This window comes from Acomys russatus, chromosome 8 (assembly GCF_903995435.1).
Source record: "Acomys russatus chromosome 8, mAcoRus1.1, whole genome shotgun sequence".
In the NCBI taxonomy this organism is placed as follows: Eukaryota; Metazoa; Chordata; class Mammalia; order Rodentia; family Muridae; genus Acomys; species Acomys russatus.
In genome coordinates, this window is record NC_067144.1 from 2,585,213 (window position 1) to 2,613,071 (window position 27,859).

A 27,859-nucleotide genomic window follows, 5' to 3' on the forward strand; every position below is an offset into this window, starting at 1 on the left:
GCCTGACATGGGAAATGAAGGAGGTGAAAGACATACAAGGGGCTAAGGGCCAGAGGAAACGTGTAGCCCAGGGCACTTCCAGATTTAGTACATTTTATAAATAAAATTAATTTTGAATTATTCTTTACCAATCTAATGTCAAATGTAGTACTGGTTAAAAGCAAAGCAAAACAAACAAACAAACAAGAAAAAAATGACAAGGTCTAATGAGTTAAGAGGCAGATGGATCTCTGAGTTCAAGGCCAGCCTGGTCTACAGAGTGAGTTCCAGGATAGCCAGGGCTTTATAAAGAAACCCCATCTTGAAAAACGAAAAATACTGTTAACAAATAAAACTATCAAAATCACAATCACAGGGAGAAAGGGTCCTAGGATGCCACATTACCAGTTTTCCCCTATTAATATAAGCCCTATGGGGCTTAGGAGACATGTCTCTGGTTAAGAGCATTATTTATTGCTGTTCTAGAAGATCTGGGTTCAATTCCAAGTACCTTCATGGTGAATCACAACTGTCTGTAATTTCAGTTCCAGAGGACCCAGTGCCTTCTCCTGGCTTCCACGGATACCAGCCACACATGTGGTACATGGACACACATGCAGTTGAAACACTCACAAACATTTTTAAAAAATAAGATAAGCCTTAATATGTATCTGTTAACACAAGCAGCTTCACAAGCCTAACCCCAGTCCGCCTAGCAACCTATGATGTCATCACCTGCCTGCCACTAGGTGTACCAGGTGCCCAGGATATAAAAGGGGCAAACCCTGTCTGTCTCTCTCTCCTCTCTCCCTCCCTTCCACCGTCTCTTGGTTTTTTGTTCGTTTGTTTGTTTGAGACAGGGTTTCTCTGTGTAACAGCCCTCACTGTTCTCGACTCCCTTTGTAGACCAGGCTGGCCTTGAACTCAGCGATCCACCTGCCTCTGCCTCCCAAGTGCTGTGACTATAGGCATGCACCACCACACCCAGCTCCACTCTGAATTTTAACAACATAAGTCATACTGCCTTTAAAAAAAAAAAGAGGGGAGGTGGGAACTGTGTCCAGTGAAGAGGAAACTGCACAGAGCACCGACACTAACATCACAGTTTGCTGATGGCACGTGCAGAGCAGAGGGCACAGTTTAAAGTACACTGAAGGCCCCTGCGAGTTCTCTTTCTGCGTCATACTTCAGCCTCCTGGGTTACCAGTCTGTTATGTCACAATCAGAACAGAGAAAACACACCAATTTAAGGACGGAGACTGGGTCTAGAGCATGAGTGCGCGCGCACACATACACATGCACACACACACCACGCACACACGCATACACAGGCACACGCAGCAATAATCGGCTCAAATTCTCACACAGATGCATGTGCACTAAGACTTTAAAACTTCCCAGAATCCAGAGGTAATGGTTTTGTATTTAGATCTGTGGACCTTGGCTCCAAATACATTTTTTTATAAGTCCCCCATATATGTACCACAAACACTTAAAACTTAGGCTTGTACGTTCCTATAAGTACACCCCACAGCCTAAAGAGGCAGCTTTGGAAGCATCAAAGGAGCAAGGAAGGTAAAATCCAAAAAGACCCAGGCTGGCGCCAACCTTCCTCAGTGTGTGACACAGGCACATTTGTCAGGCCCCATGACCCTTCCCATTGTGAGGTGGAAACACTGACCACAGTCAGAGGCACTGGGTGGTGATGTATTAAGCAGCCAGGCACAGGCAGGCAGGCGGTGGGCAAGTTGGGACTAAGGATGAAATAAGCCGAGCTCTCGCTGCAAACTGTCTGTACTCCCACCCTCCTATGACCAATTCCTGGTTTTTCTTTGCAGACGTAAGTCAGGCTAATTTCATGGTAATGTCCTCAGAAGGTACGTACTTCCATCACGCTGGCTACAGCTGCATCTAAGGATTTGAGAACAGGCTCCTCAACGATCTTCTTCACCTGTGAGAGACAAATCACATGAAGCAACTTTCACAGAGACAGGAACGCTAGCCTCTTCCACCCAGTGACAGTGTCCTGTCCGTAGATAAAACCTGTTTTTGCCCCCAATCTTCACAATGTTTAGAAAGGAAAAAGCCAGGGGCTGGAGAGACGCCTCAGTGGTCAAGAGCATTTGTTGCTCTGGCAGAGGACCCAGGTTTGGTTCCCAGGCCCTCATGGTGGCTCACAACTGCCTGTAACTCTAGTTTGAGGGGATGTGATACTATCTTCTGACTTCCATGGGCACCAGACACGCACACGGTACACATACATATATGTAGGTAAACCATTCTCACACAGATAATAAATAAATCTAAAAAATGTTTTTAAAAGAAAAATGAAAAGAACCCAATAAATTTGCAGTGGTCAATGTAATAGACAGTAGCTCAACAACGTATCAACTGACAATGATCAAGCCATGTGCACAAGATGCCCTGAGTATTCTAGCATCATCTGGGGCTTCTCTTACCCTGAATATAAATGGCAAAAATAAAGGAAGTGACTGTCCAACTCCCTGAAAGCTGCCAACATTAGATTCTTTTTTCCTTTTGTGATTTTTTTTTAGATGGATTTGTGTGTGTGTGTGTGTGTGTGTGTGTGTGTGTGTGTGTGTGTGTGTGTGTGTGTGTATGTGTGTGTGTGTAGCCCTGGCTATCCTAGAACTAGCTCTTAATACCAGGCTGGCCTTGAACTCACAGAGATCCACCTGCCTCTGTGTTGGGATTAAAGGTGCACACCACCACTGCCCGGCCACCCTGTTAGACTGCTATTTTCAAGATGGCAGAGTGCTGACACTCCAGTACTGCCGTTACCAAGCACAGCTCCGAGAGATCCCTGCAACTGGGGCTTCCCTGTGGTCAGGCTTGAGCACAGGTCACATCCTCTTCATTACCAGGGACCACATGTCATGTGTGCACCCCACACCAAGTCTCTCTCTCTCTCTCTTTCTCTCTCTCTGGAATTTGTTTGTTTTCTTGGAAACAGGGTCTCACTATTACCCCTGGCTGTCCTCAAACTCACAGATATCCTCCTACCTCTACATCCCTAGCGCTGGGATTAAAAGTATGTGACATCACCTGTGACCTTTAGTTTTTGTTTCTTCGGCTGGATCTTACTCTATAGCCCCAGTTGGCTTCGACCTCACTGCAATCTTCCTGCTAAAGACCCTTCTATTTCAGATGCAAACGATGGCACCCGAAGACGTCTATGTTGTCACCTCAAAGCTACCCCAAAACACTCAAGTTAGAAAAACTTGGGTTGAAAGCCGGGCGTGGTGGCGCACGCCTTTAATCCCAGCACTCGGGAGGCAGAGGCAGGCGGATCGCTGTGAGTTCGAGGCCAGCCTGGTCTACAAAGTGAGTCCAGGATGGCCAAGGCTACACAGAGGAACCCTGTCTCAGAAAAAAGAAAAAAAGAAAAACTTGGGTTGACAGTAACACAGCAACTCCTCAGAGTAAATCAAACATATAGGAAAAGCATTGCTTTTAGTGGCATCTGAATGCTTGGACTGAGACTGACCCTGCGCTGGACCTGTATATTCTGGATGTACTTGACACGTGTATGACACTTCTCCCAAATACTTAGTGTAAGAATACACAAAAATGCTACAGAATACGTCATAAGTGAATGTGCTCAAAGCCAAGCAACTGTCATCATGTGAGTTCACCTGTGCCCCTCCTCTCAAAGACCATCCCAGGGGAACTTGCGGATGGCTCACACTAGGCCCCACAGGCGTGGAGTAGGCAGGGCATGGACCAATGGCTCACAACCAGTCTTGTCACCCCCCTCCAATGGAGTCTGTGTGACAAGTACTACACAGGCCTGAGACTAAGACCCTCTTTTGAGGCTAAGACCCCCAAAGGGGGAGAGTCTCCTGGAATGGGGTCAATATTCCTGCCAGCAGAAAGACTGCAGTTTCAATATCCTCATTGCTGGGAGCTATTTTCTATTCTCTCTAAGTTCTAACTGCACTTCACTCCCAAAGTAAGACTCCTCAAGCGTAGCAATGGTTGCTATGGCTGGAGAGATGGCTCAGAGGTTAAGAGCACTGTCTGCTCTTCCAGAAGTCCTGAGTTCAAGTCCCAGCAACCACATGGTGGCTCACAACCAGCTATAATGTGATCTAATGCCCTCTTCTGGTGTGCAGGTATACATGCAATAGAACACTGTACATAATAATTAAAAAAACAAAAACAAAAACAATGGTTGCTATGACACCCTGGCCCGGGACTGCAGCCAGGGACTGTCCGTGGCCGAAGTAGTTCTGCTTCACTTCCACTTATTAAAAGTAACACGACTAGAAACTAATCATTAGTTAATAAGTTATACTATGGCCTACAAAGAAATGGAGTATTTTAAAAGACTCCAGGTAGAAGGAACAAAAAGAATAGGAAAGGAAAAATTGTTCTGGCACACAGGTGCTGGGCACAAGTTTCATTGGGGAGAGGACGTTGGCCCTGGACAAAGAAAGCACATATATATTGATACTAAGCCCATAACTTAGAAGTGATGACGGCTTTCTGCTATGTGTTCTGTACCTTGTATTGTTTCATTCAAAGCTGTAATTCAAAATATGACACTATTATTTGCATTCTGTACCTGTACTGCGTATGCTTGAGTGCTCACTGACTTCCTTGAATCTGCTCTGTGGGAAAATGTAACCGCTAGTCCCCCTGCTTTTGAAATGAATGTTTAAAAACTTAGACTGCTTGGCTGCAAAATACACTCAGATGAAGACTCAATCTTGAGTTTTTTCTGTTTGTCACTTCGCCTATCTCTGTTTCACCGATGCTCCAAGAACTCCCGATCCCAAGGACCTATCCCCGACTGAGCTGGTCAGTGGCACAGCCCCCACAGATGTGGAGTAGGGCAGAGATTCTCTATGGAGTACCTGCTGCTTGCACCACCTGGTGATGCCGCACACGGCCCAGGGAAGGAAGGGGCTGGAGTACGTAGGATTGGGGAAGACTGGGGGGCAAGGAGCCCTCACTGGCATTGAGTAAGGCTTCCCAGGTGTGGTGGGCTGGGGAAAAGTACCCACAACCTGGTGTGGAACCCTAACTCCTCACCTAGACTCTATAGGGACGCCCAATAAATTCACTGATTTGCCAGAGTGAACGTTGGCAGAACTTTGCCTGTGTCTCCTTGAGACCTGGGCCGGAGGAGTAGCACTGCTTTACATCTTCCCTGGGGAGGGAACTTGACTCTCCTTCCTTCAGTAATTTGCCAGTTTATTATGTCTATTGTCCGTGGAAATAATGGGACAGGCTGAGTACCCTATGACAAAAATCTGAAATCCCAAACCCAATCTGATTTCCGTCTCATCTGACAAAAGTATTGACTGCATAAGGCAGGCATGGTTGCAGGTCTGTGGTCCCAGACACTCCAAAGGCCAGGATGTGAGAGCTCCTGAGCTCAGGAGTTTGAGTTTGGCCTGGGCAACAGAGCAAGACTGTTTCAAATGAATCTGAAACTATAAAATAACCCTCTATCTGTGTAAGGGGCATGGATAGCTACTTGGGAGGCTGAAACAGGAAGACCTGATGTTCAAGGCCTGCCTGGGTAAAATGCCTAAGATTCTGCTTCAAAATTAGAAGTACGGATTTGTTGTTTTAAGGCTAGGAATATAGCTCAATGACTGAGAGGTGCCAGATTCAACCCCCAAGTGCCACAATGTTAATCAGGCATAGTGAGAAAGAGCATCTTAGCACTAGGGAGGCACTGGCAGGAGGGTTGTAGTAAGTTTAAAGCCAGCCAGGGCTACATAGCTCTCAGAAAACAAACAACAGCAGCACCTAGTCTTCTGATGACTGGTTTCCCTTTGGTCTTGCTTACCAAGTTTAAGAGTTCCCGAAGCATTTCCAGAGGGATGCTGAACTCCTTATAGGTGATGCCGTTGAACAGGGGAGAGACAGAGAAACTAGAGCTGACAGTGGAGAAGTAGTACTCGGGCTCCAGGGCGGTCCCGTCAGGCAGGCAAGAGGCTGGCGGAGAAAACAAAATAAAACAGAAAGACACATCTGACCCAGCGAACTCCCGAAAAGCAACGTAGGTATATATATTTTGGTTTTGTTGATACTACAATTCCTTTTTATCCCAGGTGTCTCTGAAGTGACAGCAATCCTCCTGCTTCAGCTGTTCAGTGTTGAGAGTGTTTAGGAAGGAAGGGATATTTTGGCTAATATGCTGAGGGTATAATCCATTACAGTGATGGAAGCATGGCAGTAGAGCTGTGCTGGAAGGCTTGAGCTGCGTGATCACATCCGGGTGGAAGGCAGGAGCTGCCTGATCACATCCGGGTGAATCAGGATGTTAAGAGCTCTTCTTGTACGCTCACTTTTAAAGGTCTCCTGTGTGTGTCCCCATGCAGGTGCCCATGGAGGCCAGAAGAGAGCAGCTGACCCCTTAGAGCTGGAGTTACAGGTGGTGGGGAGCCACGCAGTGTGAGTGATGACAACTGCGCTCAGGTCCTCAGTGGGAGAGGAGGAGGAGGAGGGGGTACAATTACACCTTTTCAAAGCTGAGAGAGATAAAGTGTAAGGTCCACAGGGTACCCAGAGATGTGTTTTGTTTTGTTTTGTTTTTCGAGACAGGGTTTCTCTGTCTCCCAGAGTGCTGGGATTAAAGGTGTGCACCACCGTGCCTGGCCTAAACCAGTGCATTTTTAAATATCTATATACTTAACGGCCTTTTAAAAAGAAGCATTTATCACTAGCCCTTCTACTAGAAAGGGAAATAGCATGCTTTTACAAGTTAGAACCCAAAGGGTAGCATCTGGGGGAATCTGTGAATTGTTTTCTGTATTTTTCTCTAGAGATATTTTAAAACTAAACTCAAAAAATTTCTGGGGACTGGAGAGCTGTCTCAGCAGTTGAGAGGACCTGAGTTGTTTACCATGTCAAGCATCTCCCACCTGCCTGGGACTCCAGCTCCAGGGGACCTGACACCCTCTTTCAGATTCACAGGCTTCTGCACACATGTGCACATTCCCATACATAACACACACACACACACACACACACACACACACACACACACACACACACACACAGAGCTCCAGGGGACCTGACACCCTCTTTCAGATTCACAGGCATCTGCACACATGTGCACATTCCCATACATAACACACACACACACACACACACACACACACACACACACACACACACACACTCAGTTAAAATGATAGAAATAAAACCCCGGCTAAGCCTGTAGCATAGTGGTAAAGCACTTGGCTAGCTAGCACAAGTCTTGAGTTTCCTTTATAGTACAGGAAAAAGAAAAGAAGAAAGTGTGGTGGTCTGGATGAGAAGGGCGCCCATAGGCTCATGTGATCGGAAGCTTGGCTCCCAGCTGGTAGGACCACTCAGGAAGGATCAGGACACGCAGCTCTGTTGAAGGTGGTGTGTTACTGTGAACGGGGTTTTGAGGTTTCAATAGTCTATGCTAGGCCTAATGTTTCTCTCTCTCTGCCTCTTGGCATTCAGATCAATATGAAAAAATTTTTAAAAATATTTTTATGGTTTTTTACATATACATTTATATTATTATACATATATACAATAAACTACATACAGCAAGAAGAACCATGAAACAATCAGGAATTATATTAATGTTACATTCATAGTGTTTTGGCTATTTGTATTTGGCAACCTTGAAGAAAACATTTTCCTATCTTGGTGAGTCTAAAATTCTGAATATAAATCAATATCTATCATATGTCATTTCTATCAACTTAAAACATCAATCTAGACCTAAAAATATTTAACCCCTAAGCAACTAAGCTTAAATGTAAAACTAAACTTAACTGGTCTTCAACCCCATCAGAGACTTAAGAAGGAATAAAATTTAAATACCTGAGAAGTGCAGGTTAGCAACTTCCAATTTGAAAAAAAAAAATGACAGTTTCCTGCCTGAACAGTTACCCATAACTCTTTAACGTTGGAGCATCATCTTCAGCCTTCTGGCCCAGTATAGCTGACTGACATATTTGTGAGGCAGGAACTATGAGGACTTGCTTACCTGTCTTGGCAGAGTTTGGCTGTCAACTCTGCCTGCATCCAAGCTGGCCTATTTTTAGGCAGAATTCTCAGTGGCTGAAATGAGGACATTTTGCCCAGTGGCTGATTTGCCACCTTTGAAGCCATCTCCATAAGGAGATTCTTTGGTGTTCACCATCTTCTTTGAGGTCAGCTGGGTGAACTGAAGGCTCTAACTGCAGCTCCAGTGCCATGTTTGCCACCTACCATGACACTTCCTGCCCTGATGACCATGGACTAACAATCCCCTGGCACCATAAGTAAGCCCCCAGTTCATGCTTTCTTCTCTAAGTCATCTTAGTCTCACAGCCAACAGGACAGTAACACACACACACACACACACACACACACACACGCACACGCACACGCACACGCACGCGCGCACACACACACACGCACACACACACACACACACACACACGCACACACACGCGCGCGAGAGTGGAGAGACATGAAAGGAAAACAGAAATAAAAGCTCACCACTTTTAACTGCATGATGACAAGGGTCAGCCCAGCATCCTTCACATCACAAGAGATTACTGTGAACCTGTTACCTGATATTAGATCAATACTATGGTACCAAGGTGAAACCTACCTTCAAAGTAGTGAAAAGCAGATCCTCCTGGGGAGCTGGGAGGGGGCATGCCACGTTCTGGGCTGACCTGAAAAGCCACAAGGTATACATCACAAAAGGCTCTTGGGACCCAATACCTCCCTGCAGCAGAGGCCCAGCTGTCCATACTTGAAGTCCAGTGTCAAAGCCTTATTCCTTGCTGAAGTCCACTGCTATTACAGTAATAAAAAAATGTTTTTCTGTATATAGTACATATTTCTGTATATAGTATATAGTGTAGTATTTTCTATTTGCTTGCTGAGCTGAATCTTCCTCCCACCTGTTTTGGGTGGACAAAGCCTTGCTACCCAGCAATGGTCAGACTGGAACTTATTATGCGGACCAGGCTGTCCTCTGCTCCCTGAGTGCTGGATTACAGTGTGACCAGGCTGTCCTCTGCTCCCTGAGTACTGGATTACAGTGTGACCAGGCTGTCCTCTGCTCCCTGTGTGCTGGATTACAGTGTGACCAGGCTGTCCTCTGCTCCCTGAGTGCTGGATTACAGTGTGACCAGGCTGTCCTCTGCTCCCTGAGTACTGGATTACAGTGTGACCAGGCTGTCCTCTGCTCCCTGAGTACTGGATTACAGTGTGACCAGGCTGTCATCTGCTCCCTGAATGCTGGATTACAGTGTGTAGTCCCACCAGCTAGAGCTAAATATTTCCTAATATTTTGTGTTATCTTTTTTCCACAAGACATACACGTAAACACATGCACACATGCATGCATGTGGGGTTTTTGAGGAGACAACCAGATTCTCTGGGATTGGAGTGAACCCAGGCCATATGCAAGAATAGTAAGTATTCTTTGAGCCCAATTGTATATATATTTTGCTGGTGTGTATGCACATGTACATATGTGGCTGCTTCATTCAAGTATATTTGTGTGAATGGTGTACGTGGTGGTTAGAGGACAGTCTCAGGTGCTGTCTGCCGGAAGGCCACCCATTTCCTTTGTGTCAGTCTTTCATTAGCCTGAAGCTTACTGATTAAGCTAGACTGGCTAGCCAGCCAGCACAGGGACTGCCTGTGCTAGGATCACAAGTGTGCATCACAAACAGCATTTTTCTTGAGTTCTGGGGCCTGAACTCAGATTCTCATGCCTGCAAAACAACACTGACAGGCCAGCCACATCCCTGTTCCCAACTGCACAATATTTTTAATTTAAATTTTAATTTTTATTCCATTTTTGTGTGTATGGGTATTTTATCTGCATGTCTGTCTGATTATGTGCCATACATGCACCTGGTGTCCCCAGAGGCCAGAACCAAGTACTGAATCCCCTAGAACTACAGTTAAATAAGGTTGTGAGCTGCAATGTGAGTGCCAGGGGCTTCTCAACTACATGCTTTTTACTGGCACCAACTACCTCAGAATGCAGGGTGGGGGGTGGCACTGTAGCTCAGTTGGTAAAGAGTTGCCTATCATGTAGGAAGCCCTGGGTTCAATGGGAACACCCACTTTTAGTACAAATTTTTTAGGTGGGAGACCCATCTTTAATCTGGGCCACACTTTCTGGGGTCAGCCTATACAAGGGTCATGGAAGAAGAAACTTGCTCTCTGCACCTCCTACTTTTGTTCTTGCTGGCCAGTCCATTCCTTCACTGGTATTAGAGCCTACTTCTTCAGGATTCTGAGGTACACTGAAGCCCAGGTGAGCCAGCCACCTGGATTCTTGGTCCTTCTGCCTTTTGTTGGCAAAAGCCACTGTTAGACTAGCTGGACCACAGCCTGAGAGCCATTCTAACAAATACCCTTTCTGTATCTGCATGCAGATGCATTCTGTCAGTTCTGTTCCTTTGGAGAGCCTGATTATACAGATCCCCACGACTGCACATCTGTAACCCTAGCACATCTGTAATGGAAGCAGGAGACCAAACTCAAACTCATTCCCAGCTCCATAGCAACTTGGAGGCCAGCCTGGGCTCCAAGTCTCAAAATACAACCCCCACCCCACAAAAAGGGAAATTAAAGACAAAACCAAAAACAATCCACAGGAACAGAGTCTGGCAACAAAGCAATCCACAACTATGACATCACTGGCAAGTCGTAGAGGCCTGGCATGGCAGTGGTCTCCCATATTCTCAGCATTTAGGACACAGAGACAGAGATGTGATTTTGCTTTGCATGTTTAAGCCTAGGGGGTCCATCTCTGGTACAATAAAGAAATCATTTTGAAAAGCCAGGTGTAGCCAGGCGTGGTGGCACACGCCTTTAATCCCAGCACTCAGGAGGCAGAGGCAAGTGGGTCACTGTGAGTTTGAGGCCAGCCTGGTCTACATAGGGCAGCCAAGGCTACACAGAGAAACAAACAAACAAACAAACAAACAAAAAAAGCAAGAAAGAAAAAAGAAAAAAAGAAAGAAAAGCCAGGTGTGCTGGTGCATCCTTGGAATGGCAACACTGAGGAGGCCAGGTGTGCTGGGGCATCCTTGGAATGCCAACACTGGGGAGGCCAGGTGTGCTGGGGCATCCTTGGAATGGCAACACTGAGGAGGCCAGGTGTGCTGGGGCATCCTTGGAATGGCAACACTGAGGAGGCCAGGTGTGCTGGGGCATCCCTGGAATGCCAACACTGAGGAGGCCAGCTGTGCTGGGGCATCCCTGGAATGCCAACACTGAGGAGGCCAGGTGTGCTGGGGCATCCTTGGAATGGCAACACTGAGGAGGCCAGGTGTGCTGGGGCATCCTTGGAATGGCAGCACTGAGGAGGCCAGGTGTGCTGGGGCATCCTTGGAATGGCAGCACTGAGGAGGCCAGGTGTGCTGGGGCATCCTTGGAATGGCAGCACTGAGGAGGCCAGGTGTGCTGGGGCATCCTTGGAATGGCAGCACTGAGGGGCCTGAGGCAGGAGGATCTGTCTGAGGCTATCCTACTCTGCAGAGTGAGCCTCTATCCCAACCTAAGAAAAAAGTCTTAAAAGAGATCAGTTCTTTAGCAAGTGAGGTGGCTCACATCTGTAATCTGAGCATGAAAGGGTAAGTAAAGGAGATCACAAGTTCTAGGCCATCTGGGCTACAGTGAGTTCTAGTCTGGGCTGTAGGGTGAAACCCTGTCTCAAATACAGAAAAAAGGGGACAAGTCTTTTGATTGTAATAAGAGAACTTTAGTGAGAACCCCAAACTACACACATATTATTTCTTTGCCTGAGCACTGACTGAGGGTCTCCTCCCTCAGCCTTCCCCTGGGAGTGCAGCCCACCTGAGAAATGCTGGACACACTGCTGGTTTTCCTCTTCAGGGTGCCCTCCTGGCAGACAGTCAGCAGGTTGCTGGGCAGGATGGAGCGGAAGTCATTGAAAGAGCGCCTCCGCACACCCTCTAGCTCCTCTGGGATTCTCAGGGAGTGAGGAGGGACTTTGGGGAAGAGCTTTGAGAGGAGAGACTCTTCTGAGTTGCTGTACCGTCCAAAGGATCTCGAAATCCCGATCAGGCACGGGACCGCGTGCTTGCAGAGGTACTCTAGACGATCAAGGAGAGTGAGAAGATGGAGTGACTTATGACAGCCACACGGCACCAACTTGTACCCACAGTGACAGGGTGAACATGATGCTTCAGTCTGGCATTACCAGTAATGTCAGACTGTGCCTGTCACCTTTGCTATCCTTGGGATGGCCTGGTCTATTCATGCATATCCCAATTGGTCATATAGTTGGGTCTCGTTTAGCTACTGTGGCCACCTCAGATTACATTCGTTGTCCTAATTACACTACGGGAGAAGTGACCTGTAGAAGTCACCTAAACTATCCCTTAAACTATTATAGCAGGCAAAACTGAAGTTCCTGGTCAAGGATACCAGGCATTTGTACACAGTGCTGCGCTCACAGCCCCATGTGGCCTCTCAGCACACCAGCACACAACAAACATCGTCTCTACCCATCAGGTACATATAAAGTATAAAAAATACAAAACGAAGAAACAGAAAACAAGGGAAGGGAAAAGATAAACAAAAAACCGCTTTGAAGGCCAAGCAGCACCTAATGAGGAAACTCCAACCCTTGCAAACCACTGAGCTGCGTCTGGATCCCATGGCAGAAGGAGAGAACTGACTCCTGAAAGTTAGCTGTGTTTAAGCACACATACGCATATGTTTGAATGCGTGCACGCGCGCGCGCACACACACACACACACACACACACACACACACACACTCACACACACTATATGCAGACACAAATAATAATAAATGCAGTTTTAAAAAGTGAAAATAAAAGTCTTGAAGATTTATAATCATACCTTTTTCTTGAATCTCTAAGGCCTGGCACATTCCCAAAAGGACGTTCAAAACCTGCAAAAGCGCCTCTAAAATCTGTAAAAAGTAAAGGACACAAAACAAACCTGTTACCAAAATTGGATAAGTATTAACAAAGTTCAGTCAAAATTGGAAGGAGCTTTAGACATTATCTTACCAGGCCTGTCCATGCCCCACAACTCAGGATCAAAAACTTTGCCTGACTTCCTGAAGCTTGTAACCACTCCCTCAGGCCGGTTCTCTCTACTAGGTCCTCAAATTGTCTCTTTTCCTGGCTACGGGGGCTTAATGCTTTCAGTTTTACTCCATATGATCATCATTTCTTCATGATACTATGTCATCTCTTACCATAACAGACTAATTTTACACATCTTACTTGGAAGTGTGGGACTCAGAGCACACACATGGATGCTTCAGAGATGCAGGAACTCACCCAGAGCGACCTCACATCCATCACAGTCTATACTTCTTTGTACGAGCCATTAGGCTTTTGTTATTTTTGTTTTGTAAACACTTCACATTCTTGGCTACATAAAACATTTAAAGTCTTGAGCCGGGCGTGGTGGCGCATGCCTTTAATCCCAGCAGTCGGGAGGCAGAAGCAGGCGGGTCGCTGTGAGTTCGAGGCCAGCCTGGTCTACAAAGTGAGTCCAGGATGGCCAAGGCTACACAGAGAAACCCTGTCTCGAAAAACCAAAAAAAAAAGAAACATTTAAAGTCTCTTCTCATCTTTCTATATGTTCTTAAGCTACAAAACATATACTTACACTGTAAGTACTTAGTACTTTTTGTTCGGTTGTTTTTTGTTTAGTTTTTTGAGACAGAGTTTCTCTGTGTAGCCTTGGCTGTCCTGGACTCACCTTGTAGACCAGGCTGGCCTCGAACTCACAGATATCCACCTGCCTCTGCCTCCCAAGTGCTGGGATTAAAGATATCTGCCACCAATACCTGGCTGGTACTTTTAAAGAAAGAGAGAGAGAGAGAGAGAGAGAGAGAGAGAGAGAGAGAGAGAGAGAGAGGGAGAGGGAGAGAGGGAGAGAGAGAGAGAGAATGTGTGTGTGTCTCAGTAGACTGGGATGCAAAATGCAGGCAGAGGGGGAAAAAAAACAGATGTGACAAGATTTGTTCATAAGTAGTCAATAGTCCACTATTTCCCTAATATTAATACTACCAGAAATGGTGGGATGAAGCTGGGCATGGTGGTGGCACACATCTTTAATGCCAGCACTCAGGAGGCAGAGGCAGGTGGATCTCTGTCAGTTCAAGGCCAGCCTGGTCTACAAAAGTGAGTCAAGGATAGCCAGGATTGTTACACAGAGAAACCCTGTCTCGAAAAACCAAAAGAGAGAGAGAGAGAAAGACAGAGAGAGACACAGAGAGAGAGAGAGAGAAAGACAGAGAGAGACACAGAGAGAGAGACACACACAGAGAGAGAGAGAGAGACAGAGACAGAGAGGGAGGGAGAGAGCTTTACTGTTTAACATGAATCTATTCATTTATCAGTTCTGTTCCTCTAGAGCAGTGCCTCTCCGCCTTCCTAATGCTACAACCCTTTAACACACTTCCTCATGTTGTGGTGACCCACAACCATAAAATTATTTGTTGTAATTTTGCTACTGTTTTGGATTGTAATGTAAATATCTGTGTTTTCTGATGGCCTTAGGCAACCCCTGTGAAAGGGGCAAACAAACCCCAGAGGGGGCTTTACAACCCACAAGTTGAGAAGCACTAGAGCTCTAGAGAGAGAGCCCTTACTGAGACAGATTTTCACACCAGAAGTGGTTCTAGAGCAGCAGAAGTGTAAGGCTGAGTTTTTAAGTATCTGGAACAGGCTTCCCCATCCTTACTGAGCCTCTCCTAGGAGCTCGGAGAGAACTGAAAGCCCGGGGCGGGAACTATATCACAAACTGAAGACGACAAATGTATTTGATTCTCCTGATTCACCAACCGACTTGAGGACTCTGTATATAAAACTTTTGACAGTTTGTGAAAAAATAAAGAAAATGAAGATGCTGGTTGGTTGCTTCCAGCATCTCTGGATAAACTGGCAAAGAGAAAGAATGAACTCCATTGAAATGAATTAACCAACTTCTAGCATCTCAGAATATAGTGAAGGACAACGCTGAATTCAGTGATAAGACTGGCCACCTGCAGATGCACACAGCAGGCGAAGGTTGCTAAGTGTGCCGTAGAAGAGAATCTTCTCTCCAGCAGCCACAGAGCTCAAGTTGCTCTGTGGAAAATCAAGCCGCGGCCCTCATGATAACATTGGCATAATTGGGGCTGGAGAGATGGCTCAGAGGTTAAGAGCACTGTCTGTTCTTCCAAAGGTCCTGAGTTCAATTCCCAGCAACCACATGGTGGCTCACAACCATCTATAATGAGCTCTGGTGCCCTCTTCTAGTGAGCAGGTGTACATGCAAGCATAACATTGTATATGTAATAAATAAATCTTTTTTTTTTTTAAAGGGAGGGGGAGTGATCCTGTATGGATGGAGATGTATGAAAAAAAAACTACTGAAACCAAGAACTCTGAACCCCCAGATTCTTAAGGGTTTATCTCACCTGAGGAAGTAGTCTTCCACCCTCAGCAGCAGATGGTCTCCCACCCCACCCCTTCAACTGAGGAAACTAATCCTGCATTGCCTGCTACCCCAGCAGTGACTTTCTCTGAAGGAGATGCCAGGCAAGACAACACTGATGTCCCTCAGGGCCACCTCCAGGCCTCTAACCAGACTCAAGGCTGAGCTGGCTCCTGGAGGGCAGAGAGCGTGTGGTCCACAAGGAGGTGCGCTACTCTACCCAAGAGCTGCTAAGTTTGCTGACTCACTCAACAGAAGCCTGGGGGACGTCACAGCTCAGGAAGTCCAATCCACAGCCCAAATGTCCGGAAATGAGCAGAGCTGGACTAAGGAGGGTTCCTAAGGTTAGATAAAAGCCAGCATTCTTCAGGAACTTGTGAAACTCATTCCCAGCTGCCAAAGGGAGTCATTTCCTTTACCTCTGGCAGAAGGGACCTATGGTGACCTGGGGTCCACGCACGCCTCCAGGCTCCCTCAGTGTTCCCCACAGCCCCAGGCTTCTCTCTGCGTGGCTACACATGCTCCTTATAACCAACCGGCAGTCTCACTGGCCTTGCTCGGTCTCTTGTGGGTGGGCAGCCCTGGATGAGTACACTTACTCGCTCTTGCTCTCTCTCTCCCCTTCTCTGACAGGGAATATGTGTGACAATGGATTTTAAAGATGTGGGATAATGGTGGAAGGAACATAAAACTGCATCAGGTTGAGCGGAGATTCTAGGTGTAATACGGAAGCTCGCACAGTTAAAAAAAAAAAGTGGATGGCAAAAGTTTGTTTGAATGGTTGGCTGAAGGACTTGTCAAGGGGGGAGCTTGAAAAAGGCTGGAGACGCCTGAGATCCCTTGGCTTAGTGTTGCTGAAAGGATTTGAAGGCTGAGGGAAATTACAGTACTAGAGTGGGCACATTGTGTAAAACCTACTCCTCCACAATGGGACAGCCCAGAAGACATGTTGATAGTGAAAATCGTATTAGCTAACAGGCACTGGTGTCTCTTCACAACTGCCAGAAGAGACACCATGACCAAGGCAACTCTTAGAAGAGAGAATATTTAACTGGGACTGGCTTACAATTTCAGAGCTTAGTCCATTATCATGATGGCCGGGAATGAGGCAGCAGGCACGGCAGGCACAGTGCTGGAGAAGGAGCTGAGAGCTACATCCTGACCCACAGGCAGAGAGAGAATGGGTCGGCCTGCACAGGCTTTTTGAAACTTCAAGTCTCATTCCTAGTGACACACTTCTTCCAGAAAGGCCACACTTGCTAATTCTTCTTAAATAGTGCAACTGCCTGATGACTAAACATTCAAATATATGAGCCTAGGGGGGCCATTCTTATTCAAAGCAATGTCTGTAAAGCTTAACTTGCAGTGGTCAGCACAGGTCAAGTGAACTTTATAGAGGCATGACTCCTATGGACCTTTGGTGTTTGCAGGATGAAATAGATAAACCTGCTGCGTTTTTGTTGTTTTGTTTTTGAGGCAGGGTTTCTCTGGGTAGGCCTGGCTGATTTGGAACTCACTCTGTGGAGCAGCTCAGTGGTAAAGAGACTGCTGGTCTTTTTATTTTATTTTATTTTATTTTGGTTTTCTGAGACAGGATTTCTCTATGTAACAGCCCTGGCTGTTCTGGACTCGCTCTGTAGACCAGGCTGACATCGAACTCACAGAGATCTACCTGCCTCTGCCTCCCAAGGGCTGGGATTAAAGGTGAGCGCCATCATGCCCATTAAAAGTACAGGTCTTGAGTTAAGTTTCCAGCATCAGAATGAATAAATGTATACATACATGCATGCATACATAAGGGGTTTTTATGCACAAAAGTGAAAAACTCAAGAGGAAAACACTAATGTCCTCCTCTGGCCTCTGCGTGTGTGTGTGTGTGTGTGTGTGTGTGTGTGTGTGTGTGTGTGTGTAAACACACATACACATGCACATACAAACAGTAATAAATAAAACCAACACAACCCACTCATGCCTCACAGCCCTTTTCATCATTCTAGAACTTTTTTCAATTAGCATCCACGACGACAAGTTCCAAGTGCTCACCTCATCCCTCAGTGAGGGGTCCCTGAAAGCCACATCAGACAGCAGGGTCACCAGGCAGAAGCTGAAGCTCTCTGCAACCGGGAGGTTACCTGGAAGACACGAGGTGTGAGTGAGATAAACAAGCAGCTGGATGCAGTGCCACACACCTGTGATTCCAGCACAAAACCACAGCCAACCAACAACAGACAGACAGACAGACATACTGGCCACCTGATTCAGTATGTTCCTTTCCTCACGCAGCCTGTCAAAGGGCCAACTTAAATGAGGTAAGAAAACAGATGTGGTCGCTCAAGCCTGCATCCCAACACATAGGCAGCAGAGACAGGAAAACTGGAAGTTCAAAGTTACTCTCACCACACAGGGAATTTGAGGCCTGGCTGGGATACATGAGGCCTCACCCCCAAAACAAACATATAGACTTTGCTTTAATTTTTATGATTGTTTTTTACTACACGTGTGTGTATGTGTGACGTGTGACACATAAGAGAGACACAGCATGTGTGTAGATGTCTGAGGACAACCTGTAGGGTCAGTTCTTTCCTTCCCTCATGTTGGTCCTGGGGACTGAACTCATGGAAAATGAATGCGACCTTGAGCTCTTGTGTTTGTGTGTGAGGACACATGCACATGCCAGAGCATCTTGGAGGGTGGAGGATAACCTCAGGATTTCTGTTTGTGCTGCGCTGCGTTTTCCAGTTGAGCTGGCCTGCAAGCTTCCACAGGCTTCTCCTACCTCCACCTCCTACCTTGCTGTAGGAGTGCTGAGATTTCTGGGGCCTGACTGACCAAATCCAGCTTTACAGTCTGAACTCAGGGCATCAGGCTTGTGTGGGCACCTCCCTGAGCCAACCTTGGACTTCCTGCCTCTGCCTTCTAAGTGCTGGGATTACACGTTTGGTGATGGATTATTAGTTCCACACCTACTTCCTGTGGTGCTGGAGATCAGAGCCAGGGCTTCAGGCACGCTAAAGGCAAGCATTTTAACAAGTGAGCTATATTTGCGAGCCAAGACACAAATCTAAATAGAGTATAAGCAACAGTAGATCCACCAAATACATATTAATATCACTTTAAGAAGAATGAAGCAGCGCCGGGCATAGTGGCGCACGCCTTTAACCCCAGCACTCAGGAGGCAGAGGCAGGCGGATCACTATGAGTTCGAGGCCAGCCTGGTCTACAAAGCAAGTCTAGGACAGGCAAGGCTACACAAGGAAACCCTGTCTCAAAAACAAAAACAAAAACCAAAAACCAAAACCAAAAAAAGAAGAAGAACAAGAAGAAGAAAGAGGAGGAGGAGGAAGAGGAGGAGGAGGAGGAGGAGGAGGAGAAGAATGAAGCATACACAAGCACGTGTTTATACTGGGCTAGATGTTGCACTGAGTCTCAGAGCCAGGAACCTGATTACTGAACCACATACCCCTGGCAAACTAAGCCTAACAGCAAGGAAATTCTTCAAAGCAATTAAAGCTGGAAGAAGTACCGTACTGTAAACACCAAAAGTTATGCATGTGCAGCCTTTCTGTCAGGTGTACCTTTAAATGTTACAACTACCCCATTATTTCAATCATGATTATCATGTGATATCATGAATAATGTAATCCATCTTAATACATAAGAGTACCCGCTTTTTCATGGACATATTCTCAGTATATGACAGCACACAGTATATGGAAGATTATTAGAATTCTATCAGAATCTTAAAATGCTACCTGGGTAGCTCTGAAACCTGTATGTGTATCAGAATCATATTAGGGTTTACTATAATTTAGATTGCCCACTTTGGGAACCACTACTCTGGATTCAAATAATATAAGTTATACTGCCTTTCAAAAAAAGGAAGGGAGCTAGGCGTGGTGATATACTCTTTTAATCCCAGCACTCCAGAGGCAGAGACAGGAGGATCTTTTTTTTTTTTTTTTTTTTTGGTTTTTCGAGACAGGGTTTCTCTGTGTAGCCTTGGCCATCCTAGACTCATTTTGTAGACCAGGCTGGCTTCGAACTCACAGCGATCCGCCTGCCTCTGCCTCCCGAGTGCTGGGATTAAAGGCGTGCGCCACCACGCCCAGCCAAGACAGGAGGATCTTTGTGAGTTCAAGGCCAACTTGGTTTACAGAGTGAGTCCAGGACAGCCAGGGCTACACAGAGAAACCCTGTCTTGAAAAACAAAACAAAAAAAAAAAGGGGTCAGGGGAGCAGGCTGGGACATGGGTCAGTAAGCACCGTACCAAACAGAAGGACCTGGGTGTGACTCCTAGCAACCACATGAAAAACCAGGCACGGGAGCACACGGCTTATAATGCCAGTGTCAGCAAGACAGGGACAAAAGAAAACAGAAAGATTCCTGGGTTTGCTAGCCAGCCTAGTCTACTTGAGCTCCAGGATGGCAAGAGCCCTCTCATCAACACGCATGCACACACACACACACACACACACACACACACACACACACACACACACACAGACACGGTGGGGGTATAGATCAGGTAGTGGTGTTGTCTATAAAATATGAGGCTCTAAATTCAGTCCCAAACACAATATAATTTCAGGTACATGACTGAAATCCCAGCACTAGAGAGGCAGAAGCAGGAGGATCAGAAATTCAAGGTCAACCTCATCTATTTATTGAGTTTGAGGCAAGACTGGGTTATATAAGACCCTATCCCAAGGGAATAAAAAATCAGATAGATAGATAGGTAGACAGATGATAGATGAATAAAATTTAAAAATTTTCTTAATCTTTTTTTTTTTAAGATTTATTTATTTGTTATTATGTATACAGTGCTCTGCCTGCGTGTACACATGCAGGCCAGAAGAGGGCATTAGAGGCTATAGATGGTTGTGAGCCACCATGTGGTTGCTGGGAATTGAACTCAAGACCTCTGGAAGAGCAGCCAGAACTCTTAACCTCTCGGCCATCTCTCCAACCCCCAAAATAAAAAATTTTTAAATGCATATGAATTCATTCCATTTCTTCTTTCTTGTTTTCCCTTTTCTTTCTTTCTTCCTTTTTTTCTTTATCTTTCTTTCTTTCTTTCTTTCTTTCATTGTTGTTGTTTTGAGACAGGGTTTCTCTGTGTAGCCCTGGTTGTCCTGGAACGCACTTTGTAGACCAGGCTGACCTGGAACTCAGAGATCTGCCTGCCTCTGCCTCCCGAGTGCTGGGATTAAAGGTGAGCACCACAGCGCTTGAATTCATTCTGCTTCTATACATGCCAAGATTCCACTGAAGGCCAACAGGTAAAAGTACTTCTCACCAAATTTAACAAGCTGAGTTTAACCCTTTGGTCACACAGGGTAGAAGCTAAGAGCCAGTTCCTAAAAGCTGTCCTCTGACCTCTAAATGCACACCATGGCACACAAAATAGACTTTTCTGGGTTTGTTTTGTTTTGCTTTGTTTTTGAAGACAGGGTTTCTCTGTTTATCCTTGGTTGCTCTGGAACTCGCTTTGTAGACCAGGCTGGTCTGGAACTCACAGAGATCCACCTTTCTCTGCCTTCCAAGTGCTAGGATTAAAGGATTATACAGGCATAATGGGTTTTTTTTTGGGGGGGGGGTAGTTTTTTGAGACAGGGTTTCTCTGTGTAGCCTTGGCTGTTGTGGACTTACTTTGTAGACCAGGCTGGCCTCAAACTCACAGAGATCCAGCTGCCTGTTTCCCTGAGTGCTGGGATCACAGGCGTGCGACACTGCGCCTGGCTACCAGGCGTAGTCTTTTAAAGTAGGAATTTAACTGAAGCTTAAGGACAACAAAAACGACGAAACTATTCTAGTGAGAAGTTACGGCTGTGTCCCCGAGTCCACCTGCCCCTTGGGAGAGCAGCCTCCAACATGAAGAACTGACCTTTCTCCAGGAGTGAATCTATTAGCTCTGGGGCAAAATGGATGGTTTGGGGACGGACAGATGCAGATGGCCCAACTGTAGCCAAATCAACTTTTCTGAACGGCTAAAGAGACTTTGCTCATTCCCAGAAGAGTGCAATGGAAAGCTACAGGCTGGGCATCCATCGCCCTTTACCCACGGGTTCTGGACAGCAGTGAGCAAGGTCAGCCACACTGCTATAGGAGGTAAGTTGTTCCACATCTGGTGGAACCAGCCAAAAACTGCCTAATTTTCTTATTTACTTATTTATTTTGCATTCATAATAAATACCACACAAAATTACCTTTGCCTTTCCGAGCTGTGCTCTCTTCTACCCAATACACTTTTGGAAGACCTCTGAGTAGCCGAAGAAGATAAGGAACGATACAATCTTTGTGCTAAAAAACAAACAAAAATTATATTTAGTAAGTGACTATCGGGTTTTTCCGCATAGATTAAGCTACTCATATCTAATAATCTCAGATTCTCTAGGGATGACGTAAACATCCAGAAATTCACATGCATCACCCTATTTCTATACATCACGGTCCAGAAGATGTCACATGGTCTGTTCCTCAGGAGCTCGAACATGCTCTGTAGGCTTCTCTGAGAGACAGGCCCCTGTAAAGGTCTCTCCAGGAAGTACTTGCAAGCACATACTTAAGTTTGTCTTCAATGACAGGGGTACAGATAGGCCAAAGCCACCCATGGATCCTATCAGGTGGCCTGGCTTCCATGTCTGATGGGCTGGTCCAGGGGCTGCTTGCTTCCAGAGGTCAAAGGTCCAGTTCCTCTCTCAGGCACAGCTAGAGCACTTTAGGGCGAGGCCTGCGCTAGATGAGGCTCCTGGTCTCACTGGGGGAGGTGGAATGATTCTCCATCAGGTGTTACAGTTTAGCTCTTTAGAATGAAATGGCTGGTGTCAGACGGCAGGGGAGACGCAGGAGCTTCACAAGCCCCTGATGATACCAAGTCTTACAGCTCTTTGTTAAGCACATGCAAGTGGACACCCAAAACCTGCGTACCCGAAACCAGGTGGATGGCGGGCCCAGTGAGCCTCGGGCCCAGTAAATGATTCACCAGCTGCTGTGGCAGCTCCACCACCACTGCCTTCACTGCCTTGACCAACAGTCAAACCCCAGGTATCCAGCGGTGACTCTTCCACAGAATAAATGGAGTCTCAGACTGTCATGGTGGAGGAACAGAGCAAGCACCTGAGAGTGGAAGCCAGCCAGGCTTTATTTATAAACTTTGGGCAGTGGGGAGGGGTTTGAGAGTGAATGTGTCTGATTCATTGGAGCTAGGGGGTGCCAGGATGCTTACTCTACATACAGTGGTACAGTACCTCATTTCCATGCAGTAACACTGTCCTATCACAAGAGGGAAAACACAGTACTTAATTATCCTATGGGGAGGGTGGAGAGATGGCTCAGAGGTTAAGAGCACTGGCTACTTTTCCAAAGGTCCAGAGTTCAGTTCCCAGAACCACATGGTCGCTCACAACCATCTATAACGTGATCTGATGCCCTCTTCTGGCGTGTAGGCATACATGCAGACAGAACACTATATATATAAAATAAATAAACCTATAAAATATTATCCTATAGGTGGGGGAAGAACTTCTAGGTACGATTAAAGGTCATTTGCTGGAAGCTAGAATCTCCTTAGCATAGGGTCCCTGCTGAACAGGCCTGTAATCTTCCCTGAGGGCTTCCTAAGAGTCTGGGGTTCAGAAAGTGGATCCTGCTAAGAAAGGGACTAAGTTCAATTGGCTATCCTGATACCCCAGACTTCCACCTCTCCAGCAGTGTCTCATTCTTGGGACCAAAGAGTCAAAGCCACAGCTTCTGGATGTGACACTTTGGCCTCTTTCCTCTACTTCTGTTAAGTGTGTTCTATGTTCCCTCTTAGTCTTTGAACACTAAGTATCCTGGACAGAGTCAGGCAAACAAACTGGGCATGAACCAATACAGAAGCCGTGGCCCTTGGCCTTCTCAAGGTCTAGCAAAGCCTGCTGGGTTCCACCTGCATCCAGAGGCCAAAGGTGGAACTGGCAGTACAGGTAAACTGTCATGTGCCATCTGACTCTGGTCAATCCTTATGTGGAAGCTAAATTGCAGGAGAGGTACTTTGTACTTTTTTCTTCCTTGCCATCTTAAAAATGTCAAGTATGGGGCTGGAGAGATGGCTCAGAGGTTAAGAGCACTGGCTGCTCTTCCAGAGGTCCTGAGTTCAATTCCTAGCAAGCACTTGGTAGCCCATAACCATCTATAATGAGATCTGGTGCCCCCTTCTGGCCTGTTGGCTCATATGCAAGCCAAATATTATATAAGTAAGAGAAATAAATCTGTTTAAAAAAAGAGGGGGGCATTTGCCAACTATAAAAACAGTGGAACAATAACAATTGTAGCAACATGGCTGCTGCTTTTTTTTGTTTGTTTGTTTTTTGTTTGTTTGTTTGCTTGCTTGCTTGGTTTTTCAAGACAGGGTTTCCCTGTGTAGTCTTAGCTGTCCTGGACTCACTTTGTAGACCAGGCTAGTCTCGAACTCACAGGGCTCCACCTGCCTCTGCCTCCCAAGTGCTGGGATTGAAGGCATGCACCACCACTGCCTGGCATGGCTGCAGTTTAATCCCTACCAAAATGCTATTAGTAATTTCTCAAATTTTATTTCTATTAAGTTTTGATAAAGATGGTCTTATATGGCTGATGTATGACTGATGAACATTAACTGCTACTAAAAAGTAAATCTACTTTGTAAAATATGCAATTATGTCTCAAAAGAATTTTATCTGGGCTGGAGAGATGGCTCAGAGGTTAAGAGTACTATCTGCTCTTCCAAAGGTCATGAATTCAATTCCCAGCAACAACATGATGGCTCACAACCATCTATAATAAGATCTGATGCCCTCTTCTGGCATGCAGGTGTACATGCAGGCAGAGCACTGTATACATAATAAATAAATAAATAAATAAATAAATAAATAAATAAATAAATCTTTAAAAAAAAAAAAAGAATTTTATCTTAGTTGTACCCCTAAATTTTAAAATAGTTCAAAGCACTTCTTTATTTATTTTAAAGAATCAGTAAATTGGCTGGGCACGGTGACACACGCCTTTAACCTCAGTACTTGAGAGGCAAAGGCAGGCAGATCTCTGTGAGTTTGAGGCAGCCTGGGCTACATTGTTAATACTAGGATCACCAGGCTATGTAAAGAGACCCTTACTCTAAATAAACAGCAAACATTCAGTAAGTTTCCTAGGAGATCAGTGCCACTGTCCCATTTACCCTGCTTCCCCCTCCCGTCATCGCTTTGCCAAGGCTGGGATGCACACTCCTGGGACTGTCAGTGCGAGAGTGCGAGGTAAACACGCGCAATACAAGCACAGGTTCTCATTACTCCCCCTTTACACTGTAGGGATCACAAACTTAGGAAAGACTTACCTGAAGATCAGATTCGATGAGAAAAATGCCCAGTGCAATCACCGCATCTCTCCGTCTTTCATCTAATTGGAAGATTCCATGAAAATCTACTGGGCACATGCAAAGCAGCTTTTGGACCTAGAAAATAAGATTTAAAACAAAACCCAAGGGACTGAAAAAATGGCTCAGCAGTCAAGAGAATACATATATACAGCAACTTAAAAGTGATAAAAATAAATCTTTAACAGAACAAAACCCAGGGCTGGAGAAACAGCTCAGTGGTAGAGAGTACTTAGTGCTCTTGCAGAAGACCTAGGTTAGGTTCCCAGCACCCACACGGGGGCGCAGAACGCTCTTTAACTCAAGCTGCAGGGCATGATGCACATACACACGCTCTGACTCACATACATACATACATACATACACATACAAGTAGACTAACAGACAAGCAAATACAGAGCTTCCCAAAATAGAAAGCCACACACAGAAGAAGTCACTCAACCAGGAAGTCACTTCATGTAAAAGATCACAGACTGGCATCCGTCTGACAGAGGGTTGGTATCTAAACTATGTAAAGAACTAAAAAAATTAAACATCAAAAAAATTACCCAGTTAAAAACTGGGGTAAGGAATTAAAGAGAGTTCTCAAAAACAAATGTTTGAGAAAAAAAATTTTTTTTAATTTTTTTGTTTGTTCTTCGAGGCAATATTTCTCTGTGTAGCCCTGGCTGGCCTCGAACTCACAGAGATCTAACTGCCCCTGCCTCTCAAGTGCTGGGACTAAAGGTGTACACCACCACCACTCACTGGGAAATATTTTTTAAATGTTCAACATCTTTACCCACCAAGACAATGCAAATTACAGCTACTTTTATATTTCATCTTACCACAATGAAAACAGCTAACATCTAAAAACCAAACAACAATACATTCCGGTATGGATGTGGGGAAAGGCAAACACTATTTACTACTGGTACAAAAGCAAACTGGTGCAGACACTGTGCTAGTTAGTTTTTCTCAGCATGACAAAAACTGGAGTTATCTGGGAAGAAAAAACTTTCAACTGAGAAAATGTCTCTATGAAAATGGCCTGTAGGCAATTCTGAGCAGCATTTTCTTCATTGCTGATTGACGTGGGAGGGCCCAGCCCACTGTGGGCGGTCATGGCAGGTGGTTTTGGGAGTCATAGGAAAGGTAGCTACGTGAGCCTGAGAGCAAGCCAGCGAGCAGCATCTTCATGGTTCCTGTATTTGCCCTTCAATGCTTCTAGCTTCAAAAAGCTAGGAAATAGGTCTATCAAAAAGATCTAGTTAGACCCCTTCTGAGTACACACCCAAGGGAGACCACACCCCACCACAGAGGTATTTGTTCGCCCATGTTCATTGCTGCTGTATTTACAGGAGGCAGGAAATTAAAACAGTCTAGATAGTACTCAGCTGTTAAGAAAAAGGAAATTATGAGGTTTGCAGGTAAATGGATGGAGCTGGTAATAATCATTCTATAGTAACTCAGACTGGGAAAAAAACCTTGCCATGGTCTCTTTCATATGTAATCTTTTGAGTCTTTGCACACACGTGTGAAAACTGGAAAACTTATACCGAATCAGTAAGCTAGTAAGGGTCATGAGGGGAGGCTTTCAAGGGAGGGGAAACGGAACAGAGGCCGTGGTGTCAAGGGGGAACAAGGAACAACGGAACACAAAGGGTCTTTCTGTGTAGCCCTGGCTGTCCCAGAACTGGCTCTGTAGACCAGGCTGGCCTCAATCTCGAGTGCTGGGATTACAGACATGGGCCACCTCTGCCCAGTTACATCAGTGTTTTTCATGCTGCTAAACTTCATAGATGCCCTTTACGTGGCTTACATAGACACCAGTCAGATCAATATGCCTTTAACTCATTCATTCACTGGGACTATAGCCTACACAAGGGAGCGCCCCAGGTACTGTGTGAGAGTATAAACTGGGTAAAGAGAACCAGGGGCTGAAGAAATGGCTCAGCAGTGAAGAGCACACACTGGCTTGCAGAGGACCTACGTTCTGCTCCCAGCACTTACATTGAGTGGTTCACAACTGCCTATAACTGCAGCTCTGGGGGAATCCCACACTTCTAGCCTGTATGGGCTCTTGCAGTCATGTACACATACTCATCCACACGATTAAAGAGACCTATGTCTCCTTCTAGAGAAACGAGACACTGTCAGAGATCTCAATTAAATGACATACAAAACAGAGATTTAATTCTTGCTGGGCACTGATGGGCACATACCCAGACTCTCAGCACATGGGAAGTGAAGGCTGAGGCTATCCTGGAAACAAAGAAGACTACTAGAGAGGAAAAAAGAAAAAGAAAGGGGCAGAGGTAGGAGGAAGAAAGGAAAGAAGCAAAGGTATCTCTCTCCATCTTTAGAACTTACTTTAGAACATCTGCAAGTGGCTGTGTGTGGCCAGCTGTTAATCCCAGCACTCTGGAGGCAGAGGCAAGAGGAACTCTGTGGATTGGAGACCAGCCTGGTTTACATAGTGAGCTCTAGGACAGACAGGACTACATAAAGACCCTGTCTCAAAATTAACAAGTGAATTAATTAAATCTTCAACAGCATGTAATTCCTCTTTCCTTTGGAATGAATACAAATGCTTAGAGGACTGGACAGGTCTTTCTCAGGGAGCCATGTCTTAGCATCCAGATTCTGTACAGAGGTAAGAAACTTCCACAGATGTGTCCAAAGTGCTGAATGACCTTGTATCATGAAGACCGGAGGACTCGGCTTATTGCTCTGGACAAGGCTGACCAGGTAGCACAGATGGTCACCATTACCAGGCAAATGCTCTTACTTAAGGAACCTGTAAATGCCATTGGTTAAACCTACCCCGCCCATAAAGTGTGAGGTTTCTTGTCTTTGCAATCTCTTAGCACCATACCTGTGATGCGGCTCACATTCTGGTTTAACACTTAATCGGTTTAAAGGGAAGGGCTGTGGCTGTGGTTGTGGTCAAGCACTTGCCCAGCATGCATCAAGTCAGGGTCCAACTCCAACCATGAGGGAAAAGAGGAGTCTTCTGTCTCTTCTATCTTTGTAGGTATT

General features: G+C 45.7%; 1 protein-coding gene across 1 annotated transcript in view; it reads right to left on the minus strand.

The window, feature by feature from the left end:
• The window catches only part of Pi4ka (phosphatidylinositol 4-kinase alpha), a 128,998-nt gene that overhangs the window by 87,699 nt on the left and 13,440 nt on the right, over positions 1-27,859 (minus strand). The window contains 8 exon segments of the mRNA XM_051150612.1: positions 1,865-1,930; positions 5,804-5,952; positions 8,603-8,669; positions 11,821-12,080; positions 12,855-12,927; positions 17,496-17,584; positions 21,660-21,753; positions 24,800-24,916. Of these exon segments, the coding sequence (XP_051006569.1) occupies positions 1,865-1,930; positions 5,804-5,952; positions 8,603-8,669; positions 11,821-12,080; positions 12,855-12,927; positions 17,496-17,584; positions 21,660-21,753; positions 24,800-24,916 (915 nt within the window).